The sequence below is a fragment of the Coccinella septempunctata genome, chromosome 1 (assembly GCF_907165205.1).
Source record: "Coccinella septempunctata chromosome 1, icCocSept1.1, whole genome shotgun sequence".
Taxonomy (NCBI): Eukaryota; Metazoa; Arthropoda; class Insecta; order Coleoptera; family Coccinellidae; genus Coccinella; species Coccinella septempunctata.
In genome coordinates this window covers 8,174,568-8,200,138 of record NC_058189.1, presented here as the reverse complement: position 1 = coordinate 8,200,138, position 25,571 = coordinate 8,174,568, and the positions used below count along the sequence as shown (strand labels likewise).

At 35.1% G+C, this 25,571-nt stretch overlaps 2 protein-coding genes and 1 pseudogene across 2 annotated transcripts; 2 read left to right on the top strand and 1 right to left on the bottom strand.

Moving 5' to 3' along the window:
* Window positions 1–4,487: 4,487 nt before the first annotated feature.
* LOC123322570 lies at window positions 4,488–5,205 on the top strand (annotated as a pseudogene).
* Window positions 5,206–14,796: 9,591 nt separating this feature from the next.
* On the bottom strand, window positions 14,797–16,187 carry LOC123315481 (THAP domain-containing protein 1-like). Its single transcript, XM_044901187.1, has 3 exons — window positions 16,014–16,187; window positions 15,548–15,913; window positions 14,797–15,460 (listed from the first exon to the last, which is right to left on the bottom strand). Exons 1-3 carry the CDS (start codon window positions 16,076–16,078, stop codon window positions 15,199–15,201), a joined length of 693 nt encoding a protein of 230 aa, XP_044757122.1. The 5' UTR covers window positions 16,079–16,187; the 3' UTR covers window positions 14,797–15,198.
* Window positions 16,188–24,426: 8,239 nt separating this feature from the next.
* Window positions 24,427–25,149, top strand: LOC123322558. Its single transcript, XM_044910502.1, has one exon. It carries the CDS (start codon window positions 24,427–24,429, stop codon window positions 25,147–25,149), a length of 723 nt encoding a protein of 240 aa, XP_044766437.1.
* The last annotated feature ends 422 nt before the right edge of the window (window positions 25,150–25,571 follow it).

Here is a 25,571-nt window from a genome sequence, read left to right as displayed (position 1 = left end):
AATACCAATACCTCTAATCGTTTTTGAATTCATTATGAAAGTGGAATATAATAAAATTCTATACAACTTTTATCTGGGGCGATTTTTCATACCCTTAACCGTTTTCGAACTAGAGGGAGATAAGGGCGGGGAGCAGCCACACATGCGAAAGCCCAAGGTCATTTTAAAAACCCAGTATAATGTACATTCATCGCCATATATCTCAAAAACGTTCAAGCGTAGAAAAAATAGCTTCGGATATAATTTGTAGAAAATATTATGCCCTACAACTATTATAATGAATGCGAAAACAATTTGAAGCCAAGGAGAGGAGATAATTCAAAAAACTGATTTTTGTGACCTTTATGGTCAATTTTTATTCTTTCGGCTTGCTGAAACTGTCAGATTATATTTGTCCCGGTATTCTGGAATCATTAGCTTCAAATAAAGAACTCGAGAATATACACGTGACGTTTTTTTTTTGCAAGTTTGGCGCCCACCCACACATTTTCGTCACGTTTTAATTGTCAGGTTAGAGAATATATAATATAATAATAATAATATAATAGGCTGAAGGACTTCGGTCGATGGCCATTAAAGAACAGTTATTATTATTATTAATATAATAATATCTTTATTCCACTGAATATACAGTGACGTTAGTAACTTGAAAAGTTTTATAATGAACAGAAAAAAAAATTAAAAACAAGTGAACAATAATGTCAAAAATACAAATACTCAAACACATATAAAACAAAGAAATACTTTTTAATATGTAATTAACAATATATATGTCAATCTGACACGCTCGAGTATATACAATGATCGTTTTATTTTTACTATTCTGACAGGCTGTCCAGGACAATTCTCCCTATATACAGGTCTAATTTTTGGTAGAGTTTCAAGGTTTCTCCCCTTACATTAATCTGACACGCTCTAGTAAATCCCGAGTTGCCCTCTTGGGCTTCCCAACTAATTCTTCACTTTTATTTTGAACCTGAACAAAAACGACTCATTGTAGACCTACATACACCTGTATACTTCGACAATGGTTTAAGGTTCATTAATTTTCTTCATTGAATAAAAAAGATTCATATACCTGTTCACTGATACAACACAAATATTTTGTAATTAGCATTCTTCGGTCATTATAAATATTCGAGAACGCAAGATGGTTTCATGGAATTTATATGAAATATTTCGAGCGAAATTAATCAGGCGAGAAAAATCCCTTCGTTTGAGATGTTTTCAAAATATCTTTGTTGGAACGGAATTACGACTTAAATAAAACAACAGATAATCTTTATCCGAAGTTTCGTTCACTATGTGGGCAAACTTCCTCAGGGAATGAATGAAAAAAAAAAAACAAACAATAAGTGTAAATCATGCATTGTAAAAATCTACTAGTAGGAATCCAACACAAATAATCCTGCTTCTACTTTTAACCTTATGTCTTTGGAATAACTTTCCAGAAAAGTACATCAGCAACCAGTTTTCAACATTTACAATGACAATATACAGTTAATGTTGGAAAATGAGAAGGATAAAAATATTGATGTATACAGGGTAGAACTGAATGTTGCAATTTCCTTCAAATTTCTGGACATTCTGTGGAAGTAAGTAGTGACGCAATGACTTTTTGAAGCCTGATCTTCTCTTAACATTTTCCTATTTAATTCACGTCAAAAGCTTTTTCCTGAAAGGAAATACGATTTCTCAAAGAGAACTCTGCAATTTATAACATTTAGACATTAATAACAACACTACTTTTTGATCAAAGAAGAAGGTTATCCTGTTGCATTACAACGTTTTGATTAATGATTATGTAATTTATCGTGTCAGTTACAGTTCAGGGGAATTCAAAATTGCATTTAGCAAGTGATTTTTTCATTATTTTATCTCTTTACTCTTGATGTGTTATCGTTAATGTTATAAATTGCATAGTTTCTTTTTAAAAATCGTATTTCATTTCAGGAAAGAGCTGTTGACGTGAATTAAACAGGAAAATGTTAAGAGAAGATCAGGCTTCAAAAACTCATTCAAAGCCCATCATTGCGTCACTAATTACCTTCACAGTTTTTTCAGAAATTTAGAGGAAATTTCAACTTTCAGTTCTACCCTGTATACCAACAAACTCGATTGAAATTCCTGCAGACTCGACATCAGATGATAAACTAGATGAGATGCAACAAAATTATCAAAATAGCTGCCCACCTTTTAAAGTTATTTTGAAATGAATTCGGTGAACATTCTGTTTGTGCGGATTTTTTGTGAAGGAGTGTATTTCCATTTTCATAAGTCAAAAAAGACCAAGGGCAGAGAATGATGACTAGTATATGTCAATTATGAATAAAATTTGTTTCCGTCATTTGAAATTCAAATACAGTTCCATGAAGTCAGATGCTCCCTGAGTAATGTTGTAGCTTCCTTAGGACAATTACTGTGACAGTTACAAATTGAGGAAATGAACACAAAACTCACATTCCAAGAATTCATTCGGTCTGGAGTGGTGAAATTCGAAATATATTTCAGGTCAATATATGTAATGACGTTGCAACACAGATATGTATCTATGTTCCAAGGTACCTTACTGCTCATAAAGAGACGTCCATCAAATTATGGAAGCTAGAAGGGGTAGGGCGAAATTACTCTCATAAAATATGGAGGAGAGCATGTTATTCTGGCGTTGGTTTTGTAGTTCAGGGAATAAACGCTACTTCTCCATACAACATAAAGTAACGTGTACCTACCCTACTCTGTAACCCTGTAACCCTGTAACCCCTACTCTGTAATCTGTGTACCTACCTATTCATAAAATTAATTCAATTATTTGAAGATTCTAGTGTCTCACGTGTACATCAACAAATCACACCATGAGATACATGGATGAGATGGATTTTCAACAGAAAAAAACACACCTCATTTAATAATACACTGTTATATTGTTGGTTTCACTAATTCAATGAACTTCGTTATTAAGCTTCTATGCTTTGCTTTACCCACATAATTATGAATGATAAAATACCAAAAATTTACTTTACAAGTTTATAATTGAGTATTCTGAATGGGACAATGGAGAAACCATTCAGTTTATTGAATGGTGTGAACTGTAATTGGAAGCGGGTGAAATTCACAAGTTCAAACAGCTCACGTGTCCTACAGACAACCAAGAAATATTATTTCATTAACATTCCTGAAGCCAAAAGTTTAAATATAGGATGAATGAAATTGATAAATGAAAATGCAGAAAATGTAATTCTATGTTCAATTTCTATTTATCGAATATTGCAAATAAGACTCAAATATTCTTCAGATGAGTGTTCACGCAGCATGTGAGTAATGCAACTAAGATTCTCATCTGTTGCTTCTTTTTTCCTTTGATAACAGGATCAGATTGATTAGGTCGAACTATGATTGAAATTTGCGATCATTCTTGGTGTTGTCATAAAAATTCAGCGTTTACGATCTTTATTTCTGATACTGCAGTCCTACAAGTTCAGAAAAAGAAGTACCTATGCCGCCCTTTTTTATTCTGTTGGTGGCTTAGCTTGACCCACGCAAAGGCCGCTACTACCATAGATGGTCGATCACACATAGACTCATGCACAGATAAAATAGATAGCCCCACTCGGAAAACAAGCATCAGCGCCATCTGTTTTCCGACACAGTTACTAATTTGAGACAAAACTTAATCAAAAAAGAGTCTTTAGCGTACATTTTGAATTTTCTTGTTGATAAACGATATTTCTGAAGTATTTCCAAAGAAAAAAACCGAAAAATATTCGAATCAGCTGTTTCCTTTCATCAGAACTCAGATATTGTGTGTGCCATTTGAAGTTGACTGGGTCAATTTTTTTATGTGAATTATTTCACTTATAAGTCTCCTGTTGTAGTGAGATTCTCTGTTCAAAATGGAAACGTTTTGGAAGACCACAGATATACAAATCTAACCTGGATGAGTCCTCCCATATTCAAACTATGGAATAATGTATCGCCCGCAACTAACAAAGGGATATAGAGCTAGTAGTGGCAAAAAGCCGGCAAATTCCATTTAAAAAACATTGAATGCATATGGAAATTCTGTTCTTTGTGCGTTTTTCATGAGAATTTCAGGAGCAAACATGGGAATTATGCATTGCCTAAATGATTATTTGTTTTTATATCTACAAAAATTCATTAAAGAATGTGCATTTTCATATGAAAATTCGAGGAACTTCGTTGGGGAGAGAAATATAAATTCTATTGCGATCGCACTCATGGTTTATTAACGGTCGTTTTCAATAATCCTATCTATCCATTGTTCCAGTTACTGAAGATAGAAAATGCATGTGATTTCGTTTTTATGATCTATCTGTATATACATTTTAGAATGGTTACCAATGGTAACCAATCGTCCGTAAGTGAAACGATGGATAGATAGGTTTATTGAAAACGGCCGTAAATGAATTTGAATAAATCCAATGTTTCAAAATTCAATTCAATGAGTTTCTTGATACGTGTTTCGAAAAATGTTGAGCGGTAACGACGAGGTTGTAGTTCCCGAGAGCATTATAGAGGAAGCAAATGAGGCAGCAGAAGCAGTTATTTCATTGAAATCAAATAATCAAAAACTTTGTACGAAAAGGAATATACAGCATTTTGTACCCGGAGAAATAATAAGAAAGCCAAAGGTGTCAACGAAAAAATCATTTTGGCTTATATTTCCGAAAGGTTCAAGAAAGTTAAGTCGTTGTCTTTATGGTCCTACTATTCGCAACTCAAAAAATGTTGGCTCTGAAAGAAAAAATAGACATCGGCAGATTTTACCAAGTCACCGCCTTTTTGAAGCAGCATTCCAGAGGATACGTAGCAAAGAAGTCGAAAGTATGCACAAGAGAGGAGTTAGAATATTTTTTAGATGCCGCTCCTGATGAGCAATATTTATTGATAAAGGTAGTTTTTATTATGGGTGTTGCTGGAGGGTGTAGAATTGGCGAGCTGGTGAATATGACCGTAGATGATGTGGAAGATCGGGGCAACGTATTGGTTATTCAGATTCCTGATACAAAAACCTATAAGAAAAGAGTTTTCACTGTGGTCAATGGTAGAATTAAGGTTGCTGCACTTGATATATTCCGCAAGTATAAGAACTTGAGGCCAAACAAAGTTGATCACAAGCGACTATTTCTAAATTATAAAAACGAAATGTCCAGCTGTCCAGCCTGTAGGTGTGAACTCATTTTTTAAAATGCCCGATACAATTGCAAAGTACTTGGGTCTTTCTGATGCTGAACAATATACAGGGCACAGTTTCAGGCGATCTTCTGCAACCCTACTCGCAAATTCTGGGGCAGATTTGACAGTTTTGAAGAGACATGGTGGATGGCGCTCAAGTTCTGTTGCAGAAGAATATATTGAGTTTTCATTTCAGAACAAAATCAATATTTCTGAACATATACTTGGTGGGGTGACTAAAACCGGAGTTTCTGATGCAGAAGTGGATATTCCAGCAGAGCCTGAGAATTCCACAAACACATGAGCTATAACGACTGAGCGTCTTCTTTTAAAGTAGCTGCAGGTTTTCAACTTCATTTTGAAAATCTTCATAATTGTAATTTCTACTCTAATGAAGGACATGACTGAAGAAGAATAGAATTTTTGATGATGTTGTAATAAATTTACTTTAAAATGAGTCTTACCTGCATTTTGTATGGAAAGAATAATTTCCAGAGAGTGAGTGGACAATATTTTATTTCACTAGTCAATTAAAACTCAGCGGATAAACGTCAACTTACCCTTGTTACCATGGGTTGAATATTGTCGTCTTTAAACGACCAAATGGGATAAAATAAATAAATTTATATATCTCCTACCTTTTTGTACGGAAAAATGACGTGACAATGATGTCAGATTCAACTATCTCAATTGTGATTGGCGACACTAAGAAAATATTTCATTCCAGTTTTTGGACAGCAACAAATGTTTATTTTCCATTCCTTGTATCTATATTCCAAGATTTCAATAGCCAGATGCAGTATAATGAGATTCTACAGAATTAAGTCTCCCATTCAGTACTATTATATATTAAATAATGTCAAACTGAGCTCAACCCTAATTGTTTAAGATCTGGGAATACACCCATATCTTCATTATAACTCAGAAAGCTTTGAGGATGCTAGGATTAATTAGGAGAAAACACAGATTTTAATAATATTTCGGCCTTAAAAATTGTTTGCTTCACGAACGTCCGAAGTATATTGGAATATTCATCAGTTTCTAGTTCATAAAAGCATTATTGAACGCGTTCAACGATAATTCTCACGATGGGTGGCTTAGAAAATGGGTGTTTGCAAGAACTCAATAAATTATAGCCTTTTACACAAGTCTATCACTGAGTACACTAACTATAAGAAGGAATAATTTTGAAATAATGTTTGTTTATAAATAACTCAATTGATTGTAAATACTTACTATCTAAAGCCCGTTTGCAACAGCGGAGAATTCTCTAGAGAATTTACTCGAAAATTCATGCGCCGTGAATTATAGGTATACCGTTTCATACGCACTTTCGGCAGATTTCTCTGTTCAGTTGCATACAAAATAATATCTGCCGTTTTCTTGCGAGAATTTTGTAGAGAATTCTCCAGAGAATTCTAGGCTGTTGCAAACAGGCTTGAGATAAAACTTAATTCGAAAAAGGTATTCCTTAGACATAATAGATCTCTTTAATATCGAATAAATCTCTACTAACTATGCCATGAACAATCCTATCGAACGCATCATAAATTTATCTATTTAAGATGTCTAGTTTAGATCATAAAAGATATTTTGAGGCTATTTGGAGTTGTCAACTGTTTCCTGATCTTTTTTTTGCTTGTTTTACTGGATTTAAATATTTTTTGATTTTTGTACCAGCATAATTGTTCAATATTGTAAATCATGGAATGTTGGTTCTGCCTTTTGTAATGAATAAATGAACTGAGACGTGGCTTTAGTAGGAAAAATTTCTGTGGACTATGCACTTCGTTATTGCACCAGTAAATGATCGCAAAGGGCTTGCGACCAATTTCAGATGATTATTATTGTGGATATTGAGCAACTGAATAGGTGAAAATGCAATTACTTGCCTCCAACTTGAGAAGAAACCTAGGCAAATCTCCACTGGTGTGGTAGCAGAGAGGGGGTTCCAAAGGAGAGGGAAACAGGAAACTAACCTTTCTTTCGTACAAGCTTCGTGGTTATTACCTCGCTGATGAAGAAGACACAAGGCATTCCACTCAAAATTGCTCGATATCACTCTGGTTTAATTGAAATAGATTACCTCAATCGAGATGACAAATGGGGAAACATTACAGAGGATTACTTTGTTTTTCAAAAAACCTTTCGGATCGTCTGACGATGAAATTATTCTTGGCCAAATTGACAGACGAAAAATTTGTTTACCAGAATGCAATTGATCTTCTTGTATAATTAACGTTAATCTTCACTTGAGAAAATAAAGAGGTGATTCAAAAACAATTAGGTATCATCCCAATTCATTTATTGGTTCAAGGAATTAATTTCCTCTCTCTCAATTTTTTTCACCGACTAAACATTTGATCAGAATCCTTTCGAGTTCTTCATTAACTCTTCAGAAATTAAATGGAATTTTCCAAGATAATCAACACGCTTTTCCAAGCGGCGGGAAGCTGGCTTTTCGAAAATAATTCTACTGAGGCCGTCCATATAGTTTTTAGCGAACAAACTTCATTATGAAATTTAATGGATTCAGTCCATAAAATACTATTTATAATACCATCGAAGATTACTGCAATTAAGGGGACTTTATCAAACGCGGCATTCAAAATTCAGCACATCAATCCTTCGGAAGGGTTAACAATGATCCCTAGTGCAGGAATCATTGCCGCTTCTAGTCCTACGTTATTTCATCATTGTGAGTGATTATCTAATTACTTCCGTTCTCCTTCAATTCTCATCTGAACGATGGATAAAAGGAGCTTTCATCAGTGTTTTAGAGTGGGAGATGAGGGAACATTAATATCGGATGTTAATTCTTTCATCTCGTTATGGACTTCATCCTATTTTTAGTCGAGCGAAATCAATTATTCAAGTCGATGGTTCTTCAGATCGAATGAAATACTACCGTACATTTTCTTCAAATTGTAGTTGTTGTAGCGTGGCCTGGCTGTCCGTGGTATTATACACTGCGCAAAAAAATTAACGCACATTATGGAAATCTCAAATTTATTCTACAACTGAAGGTGTTCTCAATGATAATTATTTTTATCAGAATTATGCATGCATATGTTATCCTCTTTCAATGGTTTTCTTCAATACAGATGTTTTTTTCCCAGCAGGAATAAAAAAAGATGATATTATCAGATTTTGAATGTATTGGCTCCATTCTAAAATCAGTTGTTCTCGATCAATTCTAGTGATCAATAGTTTTTCTTTCGTTTGATTTTCTACACTCGATCGATATGCAACGCGAAACACGCAATTTGACCCAAGAGGAATGTGCCCAAGCGGTATTTTTGCGAGAAGAAGGGTGGACATACACAAGAATTGCAGAAAGGTTTGGAGTTTCCCATACAAGTGTGCCCAGAATGTTACAGCGATTCAGGGAGACAGGTATGAATGTCCGAAGACTAGGACAGGGTAGACCACGTGTAACAACTGCCATTCAAGAACGTTACTTGAGAGTTTCTTCGTTGAGACAACGGTTTGCAACCGCTCGCCTCCTTCAAATTCAGCTTGAGCAAACTCATGAGGTGCAAATTAGCACTCAGACAATAAGAAATCGCCTCAGAGAATATGATTTAAGGCCTCGTGTCGCGACAAGAGGCCCAGCTCTTACCCCAGCCCATCGAAGGGCGCGTTTGGATTTTGCGAGAGAGCATATCCATCGGGAAGAGGCCGATTGGGAAAGAGTTCTCTTCACAGATGAGTCTAGATTCTGCCTCTACCATTGTGATCGACGTTCCCTTGTATACAGACGTCCACATGAAAGATATGCTCAGTGAAATTTCCTGAATACTACTGGTTTCGGTTGAGGATCGATTATGGTATGGGGTGGAATATCTTTGACTGCTCGCACAGACCTAGTGGTCGTTGATAATGGAGCTATGAATGCTGATAAGTATATAAGGAACATTCTTAAAGAGCATGTAGTACCATTTGCCCCATACATTGATGAAAATTTCATTTTTATGGACGATAATGCCAGACCCCATCGTGCGCGCATCGTTCAGGAGTACCTTGAAGAGGTTGAAGTCTCTCGAATGGAATGGCCAGCAAAAAGTCCAGATCTCAATCCGATTGAGTAGGTTTGGGACAACCTCAATAGAAGGCTGAGAAGTTCAGAAAATCATCCAGCTACTTAATTTAATTAATGACTTAGGAATCCAACCCGGAGAAATCTGGAAAGGATTAGATCAGAACATTTTAAGATCACTCATTTTGAGTATGAACCGTCGTTGCCGAACTGTAATTAACGCAAGGGGTGGAAATACCAAATATTAAAACACTTATCAGCATTTCAGTATTTTGAAATTTGTTAATTTCTCTTCTTTCACCTAAGATTCGGTGAAATCCTGAATTTTTCTTCCATATAATGTGTCTTGTTTTCTCAAAACCTTCCCGAGAAAACATAAAAATTAAGTTATAAAGTCAATGTAGAGTTAACTTTCATTACAATTGAAATTTTCAGAATGTGCGTTAATTTTTTTGCGCAGTGTAGATATGCGCAACATGAGGTTTATTTTAAGACACTCCTGAGCGCATACGTAAACAGCCAGTGTCTCGGTCTGTAAAATAGAGGCTTCACTTCCCAGGGCTTTGGAGATCCTCAGTTTAGGTCCATATACGCCATTGTCGGTGCCCTTTCTGGTTTCGATCCATCACTAAACCCCATGGATGACTTTTCGTCCAAACGATTTACGAAACTAGGACGGTCAGCTATGACCGTTTCAAAGGGCGTTTCGAAATCGAAGATGATTGGCATAACATCCGATGGTTTTGACAAGAGGTTTGAATCCAGTTGATTCAATATCCCCATATTTCCAACCCAGTTTCCGGGTAGGAGATTTCCGTTAAGGGATATTCTTCTTGCTTCTAGCAGGCTACATTTCCTTACATGTAAGTCTAGGGGAGAATAATGATTCATTAAGTCCAAGCGATTTATGACCGTTATAATGTTAAAACAAAAAGATGAATATTATACAATGGTCGTGGACAAAATTGTTCCTCAGTTATTAGTATCAAATATTATCATAATCCTCTTGAGATGTACTTGTCTCTACTATCAAATTCCATACACCTTCTCGATGAGAATTTTTTCTTATTTCCTTTCAAAATAACGAATTTCATCCCATGTTCTGAATTGTGGAACAAAATAACCTGACCTATATCTTCAGTAATGCGTCATAGTAAATAGTCTTCAGACTCTCGCAGAGAAAGGGTGAGAAATAAGATTTAAGGTTGCATAACTCACCTCAGTCCCTTCGTTTTAAAGGAAAAATCAGTGGTTTCTCTCATCCATCTATTATTTCAATAGATTCGAGGAGATAGGAGATAATGTATAACAGTTATAACAGGAAGCAGGGGTCTGAAAATATTTCAGGGAGTAACTTCATACAGTCGAAAATCCCACATCATGCAAATTTGTGATTAGTTCTCAATAAACGTTTGATAGGCCATCCACCCTGCAACAACCTATATACACTGCGCAAAAAAATTAATGCACATTCTGAAAATTTCAATTTTGATGAAAGTTAACTCTGCATTGACTTTATAACTTATTTTTTATGTTCTCCCGGGAAGATTTTGAACGAAACAAGACACATTAAATGGAAGAAAAATTTAGGATTACACCGAATCTTATGTGAAAGAAGAGAAATGAACAATTTTCAAAATACTGAAATGCTGATAAGTGATTTAATACTTGGTATTTCCACCTGACGGTTCATACTCAAAATGAGTGATCTTAAAATGTTCTGATCTAATCTTTGCCAGATTTCTCCGAGTTGGATTCTTAAGTCATTAAGAGTAGCTGGATGATTTTCTGAACTTCTCAGCCTTCTATTGAGGTTATCCCAAACCTGCTCAATCGGATTGAGATCTGGACTTTTTGCTGGCCATTCCATTCGAGAGACTTCAACCTCTTCAAGGTACTCCTGAACGATGCGTGCACGATGGGGTCTGGCATTATCGTCCATAAAAATGAAATTTTCACCAATGTATGGTGCAAATGGCACTACATGCTCTTCAAGAATTATCCTTATATACTTATCAGCATTCATAGATCCAATATCAACGACCACTAGGTCTGTGCGAGCGGTCAAAGATATTCGACCCCATACCATAATCGATCCTCCCCCGAAACCACTAGTATTCAGGAAATTGCACTGAGCGTATCATGTGGACGTCTGTATACAAGGGAACGTCGATCACAATGGTAGAGGCAGAATCTAGACTCATCTGTGAAGAGAACTCTTTCCCAATCGGCCTCTTCCCAATCATAGACATAGAGACATGGACTGAGCAATGCCAGCATGAAATTGGCTATTTATTAGAAAGAGAGAACAACTCGTCGGGATATTACTATCTCTTCTGTAGATCTGTGATTTGATGTGAACATAGAAAAGAGTCTACTTCATTTGTGTCATTCTTTTGACAATTTGATATGATATTCTTTTTTGTGACTTAAAATGTTGAAAATTGTATTTGAAGTGAATACTCTAATCATATTTATATAAAAATAAGAAAAAAGGAATTTATTGACAAATGGCAAACCCGAGGTTTCATCTTGTGGCTGTGACCGGTTCTTCTAGTAAGCAGCAAATTTGCTGAATAGCATTCACTATTCAGGTAGGTATTTAAAGAATAAATCATGAAACAATAATATTTGATATGTTCTCACTTTCTTGCTTGAAACTTAACGTCTCATTAATTTAGTTATCTATCTAAGGTTGAAAATTAATAATCTCTTCATTACATGATTTCCTAAATAAACTATAAAATGATTTGATCGTACTCTTTTTCAGAATATCAACTTTGTTGACAACTAAAAAAATGGCGAGTACTACGGATATGAGAATTTTAAAATCCATCAAAGAAAAAATGCTGTGTTGTTTGGAAACAGTGATTTATTCAAGATTTCGAAACAAAAAGTGGTATTACCCAAAAAGCTTGGGATGTAACGAAAAAGTCTTTCTCATGCTTTAAAAGTAAGGTGCATGATTTCCTTATGAGATTGGAACCCTATTCTATAAATGACTTAGGAAGGAGATGATTCATTTAATTCAATATGTTTTCAATTTGAGCATTATTTGTGATTGATGTAATTTGTTGAAAATAAAACTACTAATACTAACATGAATCACCATGACATGACATTTCTCAAGCTGAAAATACCAACGGTAATTATTGGTGCAAAAATAGAATTGTTTTTGTATTTCTTGCTCTTATTCTATCCTCTTCGGGAAATGCAGATAGAGATGCATGATGCAGTCTTATATTGAAAAAAGTATTTAATATTAAATTTATGAGCTTTAAGCGGTGCTTGACACCTCCATCATGCTCATCAATGTTTTCGTGATATAGGCTACATGGTGGAATATTATCAATAGTTAATTTCATTAAAGTTTTTTTTGCATTTTTCAATTTGAAGACATTATTGACGTTCCTCAGTATTTTTTCAGCTAGGCTACAAATTTTTATTAATACTTCTGAGGCTGAAGTTAATTTTCCCAAATCTTTCCTTTGTTGTAATGCAGAATTGCATTTTTCATCGACTAACATTGCTTTGCATTCCTCACATTTTGAAATTTTTGATATTTTGCGGGCAATGAAACCTGCTATATGGCCCACGACTTGTTCTACGTAATTCTTATGTTTGTGGTTTTTATAGTAGTTTGGCAAACAGTAGTTATGTTCTGATAGAATGATATTTTGATGAGTTATTTCATCATTTACACACACACTATCTGCAGTAGATGACACGTTATCTTTCGTTTTTTTTGTAGTAGCTCTCAAAAGGCAAGTATTATCTAGCTCCACACAATTTCCAGCATCAGTTCCCTTAATATCTGCATAAACCAGCATCCATTTTAGAGCTGCCTCAAACTGTTCTACTGTGGGATTATTGTTATAACCTCCACGTGATCGAATACCAGAAAAAAAAAGCTCCAAATGGTCCTGAGATAATTTGTATGTGAGTAGATATTTCAACGGAGGGCATTCACCCGTACAGTATTTTTTGAATATCTGTAAACAGCTTCTCATCGACACGATGAGGCCGTAAAATCCTAACCGGCGTTTTGAATTTAATATTTTTGTTCTTTCGATTTGAATATTTTTTATATATTCTTCATATTGTAGAACCTTATTTGTGATCTCCTCAAAATTTTTTTGTGTTATACCTTGCTTACTTTTCACTTTGCAATATGCTTGTCGTGAATTCAATAAATCAAAAACATCATTCATGATTAAAGTGAACTTTTCAGTTCCCAAAGACCCTTCAAATTCAACGTGTTTCTGCGATGTTCTCAGGAAGTTTAACGCGCTACTTACGCTTCGGCTTAATAATTGTGTGGCAAGTTTCACTTTCATTATCTCTCTGTGATAATTTATATGCCTATGCCTTGTTTTGGTTCCTGCATGCAATCCATACTCCTGCTGCACTGCTACCAGTTTTTTAAAATAATTCCACTCAATTATTTTTCCATCACTGTCATACAATTTTTTATAAAAACTGATAGCATTCCTCACCAGTTTTATTGCATGGCAAGCATCTAATAAAATATAAATCGGGTCTTTAGTTATAGGGTGTGGAAACCACAGATCGAAATTGTGGTGAGACATATTACCACCTAATTTTTCGGCCATTTTAATATTTGACGAGCCACCGTCAAAGGTCAATGCTATAGTGGTGATACCAGTGCTATGAATTTTCTCAATGCACTCTTTGATTATAGTGGCTCTATCATCGCCACTCAGACTGTCTATAAAATGATATGCTATCGGAATTTTCCAGTTTTCATTTAAACAAACAGCCATCACTACCATAGCATATTTTGCTCTGATACACTGTTCTGGTTGTGGTCGTATACTGGTTCTTCGATAGGTGACAAAACCTCTGAAGCATTTTCCGGTCCACCTAACATGCTTCCTAATGGCCATATCATCCACAGTGACATTGCAGAGAAGCTGTTTTCCAACATTTGTGGCATTGACAGATTTCTTCTTCATAATATTTAGAGATGTCTCACAAATACCTGGTTCCAATTCAATTTCATGCAGCCATTTCCTCAGTGTTGCAGCATGGGGTAAAGTTGGAAAAACTCTCCTTACATAAGCATAGGCCTTAGGTGATAAATATGAAATTGTTGATGCAAATATTCTTAGGGGTAAGGGATAGGTGGGAACTCTTTTCTTCGAGGATGTTAATTGTTGGAAAAGGGCTTGAGGAATGGGACACAATTTGGACTGAAAGAAATATAAACTAGGATGAGTTGACAGTAGGTGATAATGCTTAACAAGGTATTGCTCTGAAATGTTTTTTATTACAAATAAAGGTAATCACAAATAAAAATATATATCTATATATAATTGTATTGAAGTAATAGTCGTGAAGGTATAAATGAATTAAAAGGTTGTTCGACTAGGTTATGGTAGAATTAAATCACGAATTCATTCTATCATTCATTATTTGTTTTTTAATATGTAACATAGTATTGGGATAGTAGTCAGGATAAAAGAAAATTCAATATTCCTTTCTCTCAAGAGAAATTTTCTTTTATATATATATATATATATATATATATATATATATATATATATATATATATATATATAATGTTGTGGAATTTCTGTTTGGAACAACAAAATAAACTCAAAGTTGTTGCTCTGTAATCAAGGTTTCATTTTTACTAAGCATCTTAAATATGAACAAATTCATACCTGTAATTGAAGAAATGACAATTGAAGTTCATTCCTTGGTTTGTTGATTCTTTTGAACAATAATTATTCAAATTCAAACATTTTTCAAATAGTTTGAAAATTATCAATTTGAGAAAATAAATATATGTCAGCATAAGATGGTCACTATGTTTAATTATTAAAAATATTCTGAAGAAAAAAGTTTTTTTCACATAATAATAGGACACAAAAACACACAAAATGAAGTAAGCTGTGTTGGTGCAACGGGGTACCATACTGTTTTGCCTATGATACAAGAGCTCAGGGAAAAATCCTAAGCAGAGAAAACCCTGCCTTTGGTGTATACAAAATATTGAAATATTTCCTTCCAAGCAACATACTTACATGCAACTTGTTCTTAGCTTCAGACTTATTGGCATTCTTTTTCAATTCTTTTAATTGTGACTTCATTATGGATTTGGAATTACGTAGACGTTTGACTGAACGTTGTAATGTAGAAATTTTCTTCTTCAAACGTAAAATTTCCTTTTTCTGAAACTGTTCATTAATTGAGATCCTGAGCCTGAAACAATTTGAAATTATATAATTTATGACTTCATTTTATGTTTATGTTCATTTCATGATTAACTTCTAATTAATCAATAATCACCGTTTTTTGGACGATTTTACTGTTGAAGTGTTCACTAGCTTATCTGCATTATTCAAGTCAGAAGTTGAATCTTTCATCTTCACTTCCTTTGATATTGGATGTCGCATGTTGCAAGTATTTTCCATCATAGTTTCAGGTGGTTTCAATTCATCAAAATCAATGGCTAAATTTTCTGAATTACTATTTGGTAAATATAGCGTTGGCAAACTACCATCCTTCAATATTTTTGTTCCACAAATTAGTCCATAACGAAAACAGTCTTCCTCAAAGTGTATAGAACATAATGATGTGTGTTTTCCAATGGACACATTGCTCTTTCCCAAAATATCCAACCATTTCTGTCTGAAATTCTTATTCAATGGAAATCTGTAACATAATTCATTGAGAAATTTTATTTAATCAATCATTCAGAATGATATACGATGTCCATGGTTCTGGCGTTAATTGAAGTAATATTACCTCATACCTGTGTAGGGATCTCCGAGGAAGTTTATCATTTCTCCACTTACACAAAAAGCACGAACGAACCATGTTTCGCAAAAATATCAATATCACTATTCACGCAAATCCCAGTAATCCTAATCCCACAAATATCACGTACTGTAGACAATGTAGTTGTAGACAATTAGACATACAGGAAAATAATTATTATTATCGTCTGTGTTGACTTTCGAATTGAAGCATAGACATCTATGTCTATGAAATGAAGGTTCTAGAAAGAGACAACTGCATTCCCGACGTGTTTTTTTCTCTGTCACTTTTTTTGACCGTATTTCATGCATAGATATAAAGGGAAGGCACAGTCCATGTCTCTATGTCTATGTTCCTAATGGATATGCTCTCTCGCAAAATCCAAACGCGCCCTTCGATGGGCTGGGGTAAGAGCTGGGCCTCTTGCCGCGACACTTATTGTCTGAGTGCTAATTTGCACCTCATGAGTTTGCTCAAGCTGAATTTGAAGGAGGCGAGCGGTTGCAAACCGTTGTCTCAAGGAAGAAACTCTCTGAATGGCAGTTGTTACCCGTGGTCTACCCTGTCCTGGTCTTCGGACATTCATAACTGTCTCCCTGAATCGCTGCAACATTCTGAACACACTTATATGGGAAACTCCGTACCTTTCTGCAATTCTTGTGTATGTCCACCCTTCTTGTCGCAAAACTACCGCTTGGGCATATTCCTCTTGGGGTCAAATTGCGTGTTTCGCGTTGCATAGCGATCGAGTGTAGAAAATCAAACCAATGTAAAACTATTGATCACTAGAATTGATCGAGAACAACTTATTTCAGAATGGAGCCAATACATTCAAAATCTGTTAATATCATCTTTTTTCACAAACCTTTTAGGGCTTTCACTCCCAATCTCTGAAACAAAATCAATTAAAAATGAAATCAACGATTTGCTCCTGCGTGAAGAGATGCAAAATCCTCCCAAAATAAATTTCAATCGATATCATCTTTTTTTATTCCTGCTGGGAAAAAAACATCTGTATTGAAGAAAACCGTTGAAAGTGGATAACATATGGATGCATAATTCTGATAAAAATAATTATCATTGAGAACACCTTCAGTTGTAGAATAAATTTGAGATTTCCATAATGTGCGTTAATTTTTTTGCGCAGTGTACTTGATTGAGAAAAAAATACTTATATATTTCAACAGTAGATTCTTGAGGTCAAAGGAAACACTTTTTTCCTATACCATTTTATCCGATTCGGCACTGATAAAAAGAAATAGCCATTTTAAGTTTTCATAATGCGTAGTGCCACTACACATCTGTGGATCTTTTAAACAGAGTTGTATTACGCCAAAATACCTAATTTCTTAAATTTCACAGATACTTTTTATTCAATAAAGAAATTCTGAAAAAGTATATCTCCGGGCAGTACTTCTTTATTGATTATAATTTCACAGACATTAGATAATTAATTTCACGAGTTGGGTTCTGTGAATTTTTGGTATTTTTATGGTACGTTATGGCCAAAATGAGAAAACTGGAAGAAGTGGGTGATATCGTGTGTTCGAAAAAGATTAATCATATAAATTAAAAGCTTTATTCCGAAATTCATTTCATTCGATAAAAGCGTTTATGAGATAGAACTAAAATCTACATTTTTTATGGTTTTTCAGCAGCCTGTATCTCAAACCGAGCCGATGCGGATAAAATGGTAAGGGAAAAAGTTGTTAAGTTGTTAAAATATTTGTACGAGTCAAAGACAGAATTCTGGTTCCAATGAATTCGACATTACACTCAATACTCTTAGATCGTAATTCCATTTCATTAGGAAATCATAACAGATTACTTTTAATTTAAGATTTATGCGCATGGCGGAAATATTTAATAATTTTGATGATTAATCGAGTAAGTCAAAGCCACAATTTCGCAAATGCTTTCCTTTGAGACCGTTCGTCTTGATAGCGGAATTTTCAGGATGTCCTCTCATCTATATTTAAATTCGAGGTTGTAACTCAAAAGGAAGTGGAGTAATTAAGGTGTGAAAACAGGATCAATTTGGCTTTGCTCCATAGAACTGCCTGGCGAACTTTTACATTTTATTCTCTCAACCCCTTCATCATCCCATGAAAGTATAAATAATGAAACGTACCCATATAATTGTTTATAAATAATGAATGTTGGTTGAATTTTATGTCCCATTTCCAGGAAAAAATAAAATCCGAAATATTGTTTCATTATTTCAGTCCACTAACCATTCATCATATCCACAGGACTGAATCGATGAACGTCATTGCAGATTACACAATTAATTTCGGTCAAAGTGGCATGTGAACACATGTTTTATGACTAGCTTTTTCCTGTGGCTCCGATGTGTTTGCCAGTTACAGGAGTGAACAAAATGATGTGGAGTGGAATGTGATTTTTCGATGAGAAAGTAAAGGAAAAATGAGGAATATCTGTTATCTCCAGAAATTATTGACTCAGAGGAAATATTTATGGCATATTACTATTATTTTATCATATTTATCCTGATTCTCCGTAGGTAGGTATCGAAGTACCCCTCAGAAGCTTTGTAGCTTGTACGAGTTCGGTGAACCAGTTGTGTTCTGTGTAGGATTTGTTACTATGAAAACGGCAATTAACAAGCCCAAAAGAGTCTTATTAATATAAAACGCGAGGTCCGTCAAGAAATAATACAAATCAAGGATAGCTGGTTGAAAAAAAAAAGCTTACGATGATAATCATGACTACAGGCGTTTTTTCGAAGCTATTAAAACTGTTTATGGTCCAAGCAGAAAAGCTAACTTTCCTATAAGAGATGCTCATGGAGCTATACTAACTGATGATAGAAAAATTCTCGAAAGATGGAAGGAGCATTACTCGCAGGTCTTGAATCAAAATAACGACTCTGATTGGTCCATTTTAGACCTGCTCCCCGCGTATAGTCCGATGACATCGCTTGATGACGAAATCTTAATGTCGGAAATCATAAGTGCGATAAAAAGTATGAAAAATGATAAGTCACCAGGTCTAGACGGCGTTCCAGCGGATATATTCAAAGTTCTTGATGAAGACATTGTCAATAGTCTCCTGTCGCTATTCCGCAAGATATGGGAACAAGGAGATGTGCCACAAGACTTCAGAGACGCTTTACTTATCAACCTCTATAAGAACAAAGGCGATACGTCGAATTGCAACAATTAGCCTAGTTGCACACACACCGATTTTGGACGGCCGATTTTATATCGGTCGTCTAAATTCCAATAGTGAACCACGTGTGGGAACGGTACCTTGCACATACGCCGATCACTGATCGGTGACGGTAAAATGCCGGTGAGAAACTGTCCAATACTGGCAATACCGGGATGTAGTGGCGTGCGTGACTAAGTACACGTTTGTACAAGCACCGATTGTTTACCATTGAACTCAAGAAGGAGATCCGGTTAGTGTGCTAGCAACTGCTGCCGATAAAATATTGACCGATTTTATTATACAACATCAATCCCTAAAATCAGTTAATGCCAATCATAACTGGGAACAACTAGCGTTAGACAGGTCACAGTGGAGGTCTTTGGTCCACAGTTATAATGGAGAGGCAAGAAGAATACAGCGGTGGCCAGATCTGGTTGGTGACTATCCATACCCAGAGTATGGAAGAATCTGTAAGTCGCGGTTGGGTCTCTTCAGTCACAGGAGGGCCCTAGACCGTGTTAGCTGAATTATCGTAAAGCAGTGGGAAAAAACTTATCTCCTGTTTCGACCATGTGGTTTCGTTTAGGATATTGGCACGTTCGATGTGGTAATGAAAATGGAAACTTAGGTTTGCCGAATTGTTCTCATTATTTTTTAGTAACTTACACGATTTTATGAAATGGCTCATTTCGATACTAACTGACAGAAGCGACTTGGGACACAAGTGCAAAAAAAAATTGTATTACTTCAAAATCTTACCGATAAAATTCGTTTGAATTATTCCCGAATTTTTTCTCAATGTTCATCACAATCTTCTTGTTTCAACATTCCAACAATCGTCGTAAAAATTGGATGAAATGGGAAAACATCATAGCACTTATTCAACATAAGAGGAAGTGCCCCGATTTTCTACATTTTTTTACAACCCAAATTGCACGATACAACAACTATAATAATTCTCTCATTCAATGAAATTTTGTCGAACTTGGATATTTTATAAAAACAATTTTTGGTTAAACGACTTATTTTGATGAGTTTTACCTTTCAAAAAAAGCCTCACCTTTGAAAACACCCTGTATAGTATTAGATATAAATAGTCCAAAAAAGGAAGGACTCTGATGACGGTCCACTGCATTTGTATACAAAAAGTAGACTATATGTTAATATTCTAACATATTTTATTGAATAAACCTTCTTCAGCGAGGCTTACGTTGTCCAATATCTTCGAATCACATCCATTCGTTTCCATGGAAATTTGTTCCGTGTTCGGAACCTTTTAGTATGAAAAATCCGTTCTATTAAGGAAAGCGTTCGAATTTTTTTCGTGCCAAAAGAAATACTCTTACCTTTGTGGATTTGTACCCTCTTTAACGTCTTCCAAGCACATGAAAGAGGTGGAAGGAAGACGGGAAAATAATGTCACTTGAACTATTGATTCTCACGCGTTAATTGGTAGTAGTCTCTTCAAATAAATTTTCGTGAAATTCTGGAGATATTGTCGAAATCTGGATGGCTCGACATTCTTTCCGAGTTGGATGATTTTGAAACAATTCGTTTTCTACTATTTTACATATCGATAATGATTCAGTTGTTCATCTGTGATATTGAGCATGCATTTCTTACTATACTCCATTCACTTTTATTTTAGCAGTCGGTTGGCTATGGAAATTCGACACATTTCACTCTGTATAGTACGAAAATGTGGGGTTATGAAGCTTGTCAAAACATTTTTGGATTTTAAATAAACGATATGTTGCCCGTTCTACGTAAAAGTTTCTGTTATTACGTATTTTATCACAATGTCGAATCTCTTCGGAAAATATGTGACGAACATAATTGAAGTTTATACAAACTGATTGAAGGCATACCAAATCCAGTTATTTGCATGGAAAATACAAGAGATCAGTATATCATAGTATGCATTAGCTTGAGGAGAGTTAATGTTATCGTCTTTGGCTAAAGTTTGAATACGTTACATCAGTTGTAGATTTCAAAAATATTAACCCGAAGATGAAATGCATATGTTGCAGTGGTTTGGAATGGGTATCTCCCGAAGGAATTCACAGATAATTACAAGAATGTTAAATTCTTCAACAATTATATCTTGCATCAATATAAGTAAAAAGAATTAAAGGAAGTTTCAAGCAAGATGAACTTCACCTTTGACAAAAATATCACATTCGTATAAACAATTAGCAGGACAACTGGCGCGTATTTGTGGCTGTTCATCTAAATGCATTGATATAATAATAATAATTAGGTATTTATTGGTACCTTAAGACATTTACAATGTATAGGACAAGTCAAATGAAAAATAGAAAAATAAATTTTCGGGAACTTATTCTACGATGACATTAATCGAAAATCCTGTAGTAAACTTTTCGCATTAGTTCACTCAAACATAAAATAGTCAAATGTCACCACTTCTTTGGGTCCTCCAATAGAAGGAAATTCTTTGTCATCCTCTTCATTCACAATCTTTTTGAATGTGGAAATATTCAGCTGAAATATAAGTCGTTTAGATTCAGATGAAACATTATATAAATTCTCTTACATTGAATATGTCTGACGTATTGTGGATTTAAGAATATCAGGGTATAAGTATTTCAATGAGTGGACCTGAATTCTAAATAGCACTTCCTGAAACCCTGTATTCTGTCTTCTCTTTTTTTCAATCACTTTCGGTATTTTCGTAATGAAAATTGATATTAGTTGTGGCAACGGCGTTATGACATTAACGACATTTCATGAGTGCCAACCTTACTCCGTTCTAGTTACAAAAACTTGAGGAAATTATTTCATGGCCAACTGAATGCTAAAATAAATGTGAATGCAGTATAGGTATCATGTTAGTGACAGGACAAGACTCATGCAAGACTCTTTCGAAATTTATTCAACTCATTTTATTTCCAGAATGACGGTATGTATGTACATAATTCTGATTGTTATTGTTATTGCTAGGAATTGTTATTGTTCAACCAGAAATATACAGGGTGTGTCTTTGACTCGTACATATATTTTAACGGTAGATTCTTGAGGTCAAAAGAAACAGTTATTTTCCAATACCATTTTTCCGATTCGGTCGTGATAAAAATACATAGACATTTTAAGGTTTCATAATCAGCTATGCTACACCTGGAAAAACAGAATTCCTTTCAGAATAATAAGCTAAAACTATGATACTACACATCTGTGGATCTTTCAAACAGTGTTGTATTCAGCCAAAGTATTACCCAATTTTCCGAATATCACAGATATTTTTTATTTTTGAACATCGAATTACTCGAAAGCGGCGCATTATGCGTTTATAAAACGTTCGAATATTCATCACAGGAGATTAGATAGCGTTCAACTTAGTTTCGAGAGTTGGATTATTTGAATTTTTGGTATTTTTATGATACGCAATGTTCATAATGAGAAAACTGAAAGGTGATCTTTTGTTCGAAAAAGATTAATCAAATAAATGAAAAACTATATTCCGAAATTCATTACATTCGATGAAACCGTTTATGAGATAGAACTAAAAATAACATTTTTTTAATGGTTTTTCAACAGCCTGTATCTTTTGAACCAAGCCGATTCCGAAAAAATGGTATAGAAAAAAAGTGTTTCTTTTGACCTCAAGAATATACTATTTCTGGAGTTGTTGGCGACTTTTCTTGTAACAACTGATCTGTTCAGTTAGTTTTGAGTGAGTGTTAATGACTGAATATACAGGCTGCCTCAGAATGAATACATAATCCTGAAATACCTCATAGAAGTTCCCTCACGAAAAATATAATACAAAAAAAATCTATCACGAATTTTCGAATTAACAATGTTTTCATGTTTTAGCTAAGTTTTGAGAGTACTAAAGCCTAGGTTAACGACTATTTCAAAATAGTACACGCTTCGTCATAACTTGTGTAGGTACATTCTAATGCATGATGCATAGCATACTTCATTATCACCATTAAATACTATAAAAATACCAGGATTTTTTTAAGAGAAGCTATAGAACTGGTCAAAATAGTTTTCGAAAAAAAATGACAAAGTTGAAGAAAAATAATTAAAAATGATTAGTGAAATAGATCCTAATACTAGCCAAGATTATTTGTTAGCTAAATTATCGCAAAGCAGTGGGAAAAAAACGTATCTCGTGATGACTGACTCAATCATATGATTTCGTTTAGAATATTGGCGATTTTTACGTAGTTATGAAAATGGAAACTTAGGGTTGCCGAATTTTTCTCATTCTTTAGCAACCTAAACGATTTTAAGAAAGCTGGCGACTACTGAAGAAAATGAGGAGCGACACCAATAAATATATAATTTCACCTATAACACCTAAAGAATGGAATCAGCACTTCGCAGATATGCTCAAAGAAGATCGAGCAGCCTTCACAACCACAGAGTACGCAGATGTTAATATAACAACTGAAGGAACTCCCATAACAATAGATATAAAAGAGATTATAGATGTAAGTCGAGCATTGAAAAATAATAGATCCCCTGGACCTGGTAACATCCCTGCTGAACTGATAAAGTATGGATCAGACAAGCTGCTTGAGAGGCTTAGAAATCTCTTTCAAAGATGTATAAATGAGTCAAAGGTGCCTACTGAGTGGAAAACATCTTATATAACAACAATTCACAAAAAAGGGGACAAGAGTAGATGTGATAATTATCGGGGTATCTCCGTCTCGAATACCTTGAGCAGGGTCTATGGAAAAATCCTTAAAAAGCAGATAGAGGAAGAATATGGTGAAATGGAAGCTGAAGAACAGGCCGGTTTCAGAGTGGGAAGGAAGATCAACGATTGACCATCTCTTCACGGTCACCCAGTTTATTGAGAAGAAACTATCGTTCAACCAAGAAATACATTTGCTCTTTGTCGACCTTAAAAAAGCATATGATAGTGTCCCTTTGACCAAACTTTGGGAGACCTTACAAGAAAGTAACATCAACGTGGAGATAATCAAAGCTGTCAAGTCACTGTATGACAATTACGGAGCGAAAGTTAAAGTTGGAAATAGACTCACTACGGGGTTCAGAGTGACCAAAGGATTGAAGCAGGGATGTTGTTTGTCCCCTTCACTTTTCAAGATATACTTAGAACGAGCTCTGAAAGGTTGGAAGAACAAATGTCGCAACATGGGTGTCCCATTGGATGAGGAGACGACACTTTACACTCTTTCGTTTGCGGATGATCAGATTGTATAATAATAGCACAAGACGTCGAAGACTTGAACTACATGACGCGCAAACTAATAGAGGAGTACGCCAAATGGTGGCTAGAAGTCAACATCCAGAAGACCCAATACATGTGCATCGGCGGAAGTCAGGAGAACTCTGACCCAAATCTAGCCCTGTCAAGCTCTCAGTTTATAAAGCACTGCAATGCGTACAAGTACCTGGGACTGAGGATATCGAAAGATGGATCTCTCGATGGGGCAATACGGGAGAGAAATACTCTTGGAAGGAGGGCGATTTCGATGCTCAATAGTGTTTTATTGGATAAAAATATATCCAAGGAGAACAAAACAAGGATATACAACACAATAGTGAAGAGCGTGATAACATACAGCTCAGAAGTATGGTCGATAAAAGCAAATACTGAAAAAATGCTCATGGCAACAGAGATGGACTTCTGGCGGAGATCGGCTGGAAAATCAAGAATGGAGAGAGTACGGAACGACAGAATAAGAGAAATAATGGGTGTCAAAGGTAACATCGTAGATGACATCCGAACAAAACAACTGATATGGTTCGGGCATGTACAGAGGATGCCCGACAGTAGAATTCCGAAGAAAATCTTCAAATGGACCCCACAAGGACGAAGAAGAAGGGGAAGACCTAGGAGAAGTTGGAGGGAAGGAGTTGATAAGGAAAAGAGAGATACAGGGATCGGAGAAGAACTATGGAGAAACCGGACCGAGTGGCGATTAGAAATCGGAAGACGGCGAAGAACGTTTTAACCTGATATATATACATATATATAACGATTTTAAGAAATGGCTCATTTCAATACCAACTGATACCCAAGTGTAAAAAAATAGAATAAAATTCGTCTAAATTATTCACAAATTTTTCAAAATAGTCATCAGAATCTTTTTTTCGTTCGAAAAATCCTTGTATAAATGGGGTGAAATAGGGTGACGATAATAGCACTTTGTCAACATAAGCACTTCCAAAAAACTGTCTCAATTTTTCACCTCAAACAACACGATGCAACAATTCTTTCAAGTGACCTGATTTTATGCAACTAATCAGATAGACTCGATGTACTGAACCATGCATTGTCCAGCCATATGCATATGCTTTGTTTCGTTCTTCCGATGCCCGGAGTCCCTTCTACAATCCCGAACTTGAAATTTAATGAAATTTTCTCCGAACTCTA

Bases quoted from the DNA above. Each gene is read 5' to 3' on its own strand.
- LOC123315481 (XM_044901187.1), bottom strand. From the start codon at position 16,078: ATGGTTCGTTCGTGCTTTTTGTGTAAGTGGAGAAATGATAAACTTCCT. The intron at 15,914-16,013 runs GTATGAGGTAAT...ATTATGTTACAG, and splicing joins CCTCGGAGATCCCTACACAG to ATTTCCATTGAATAAGAATT. The intron at 15,461-15,547 runs GTGATTATTGAT...AAATTGTTTCAG, and splicing joins GTAAAATCGTCCAAAAAACG to GCTCAGGATCTCAATTAATG.
- LOC123322558 (XM_044910502.1), top strand. From the start codon at position 24,427: ATGACGCGCAAACTAATAGAGGAGTACGCCAAATGGTGGCTAGAAGTC.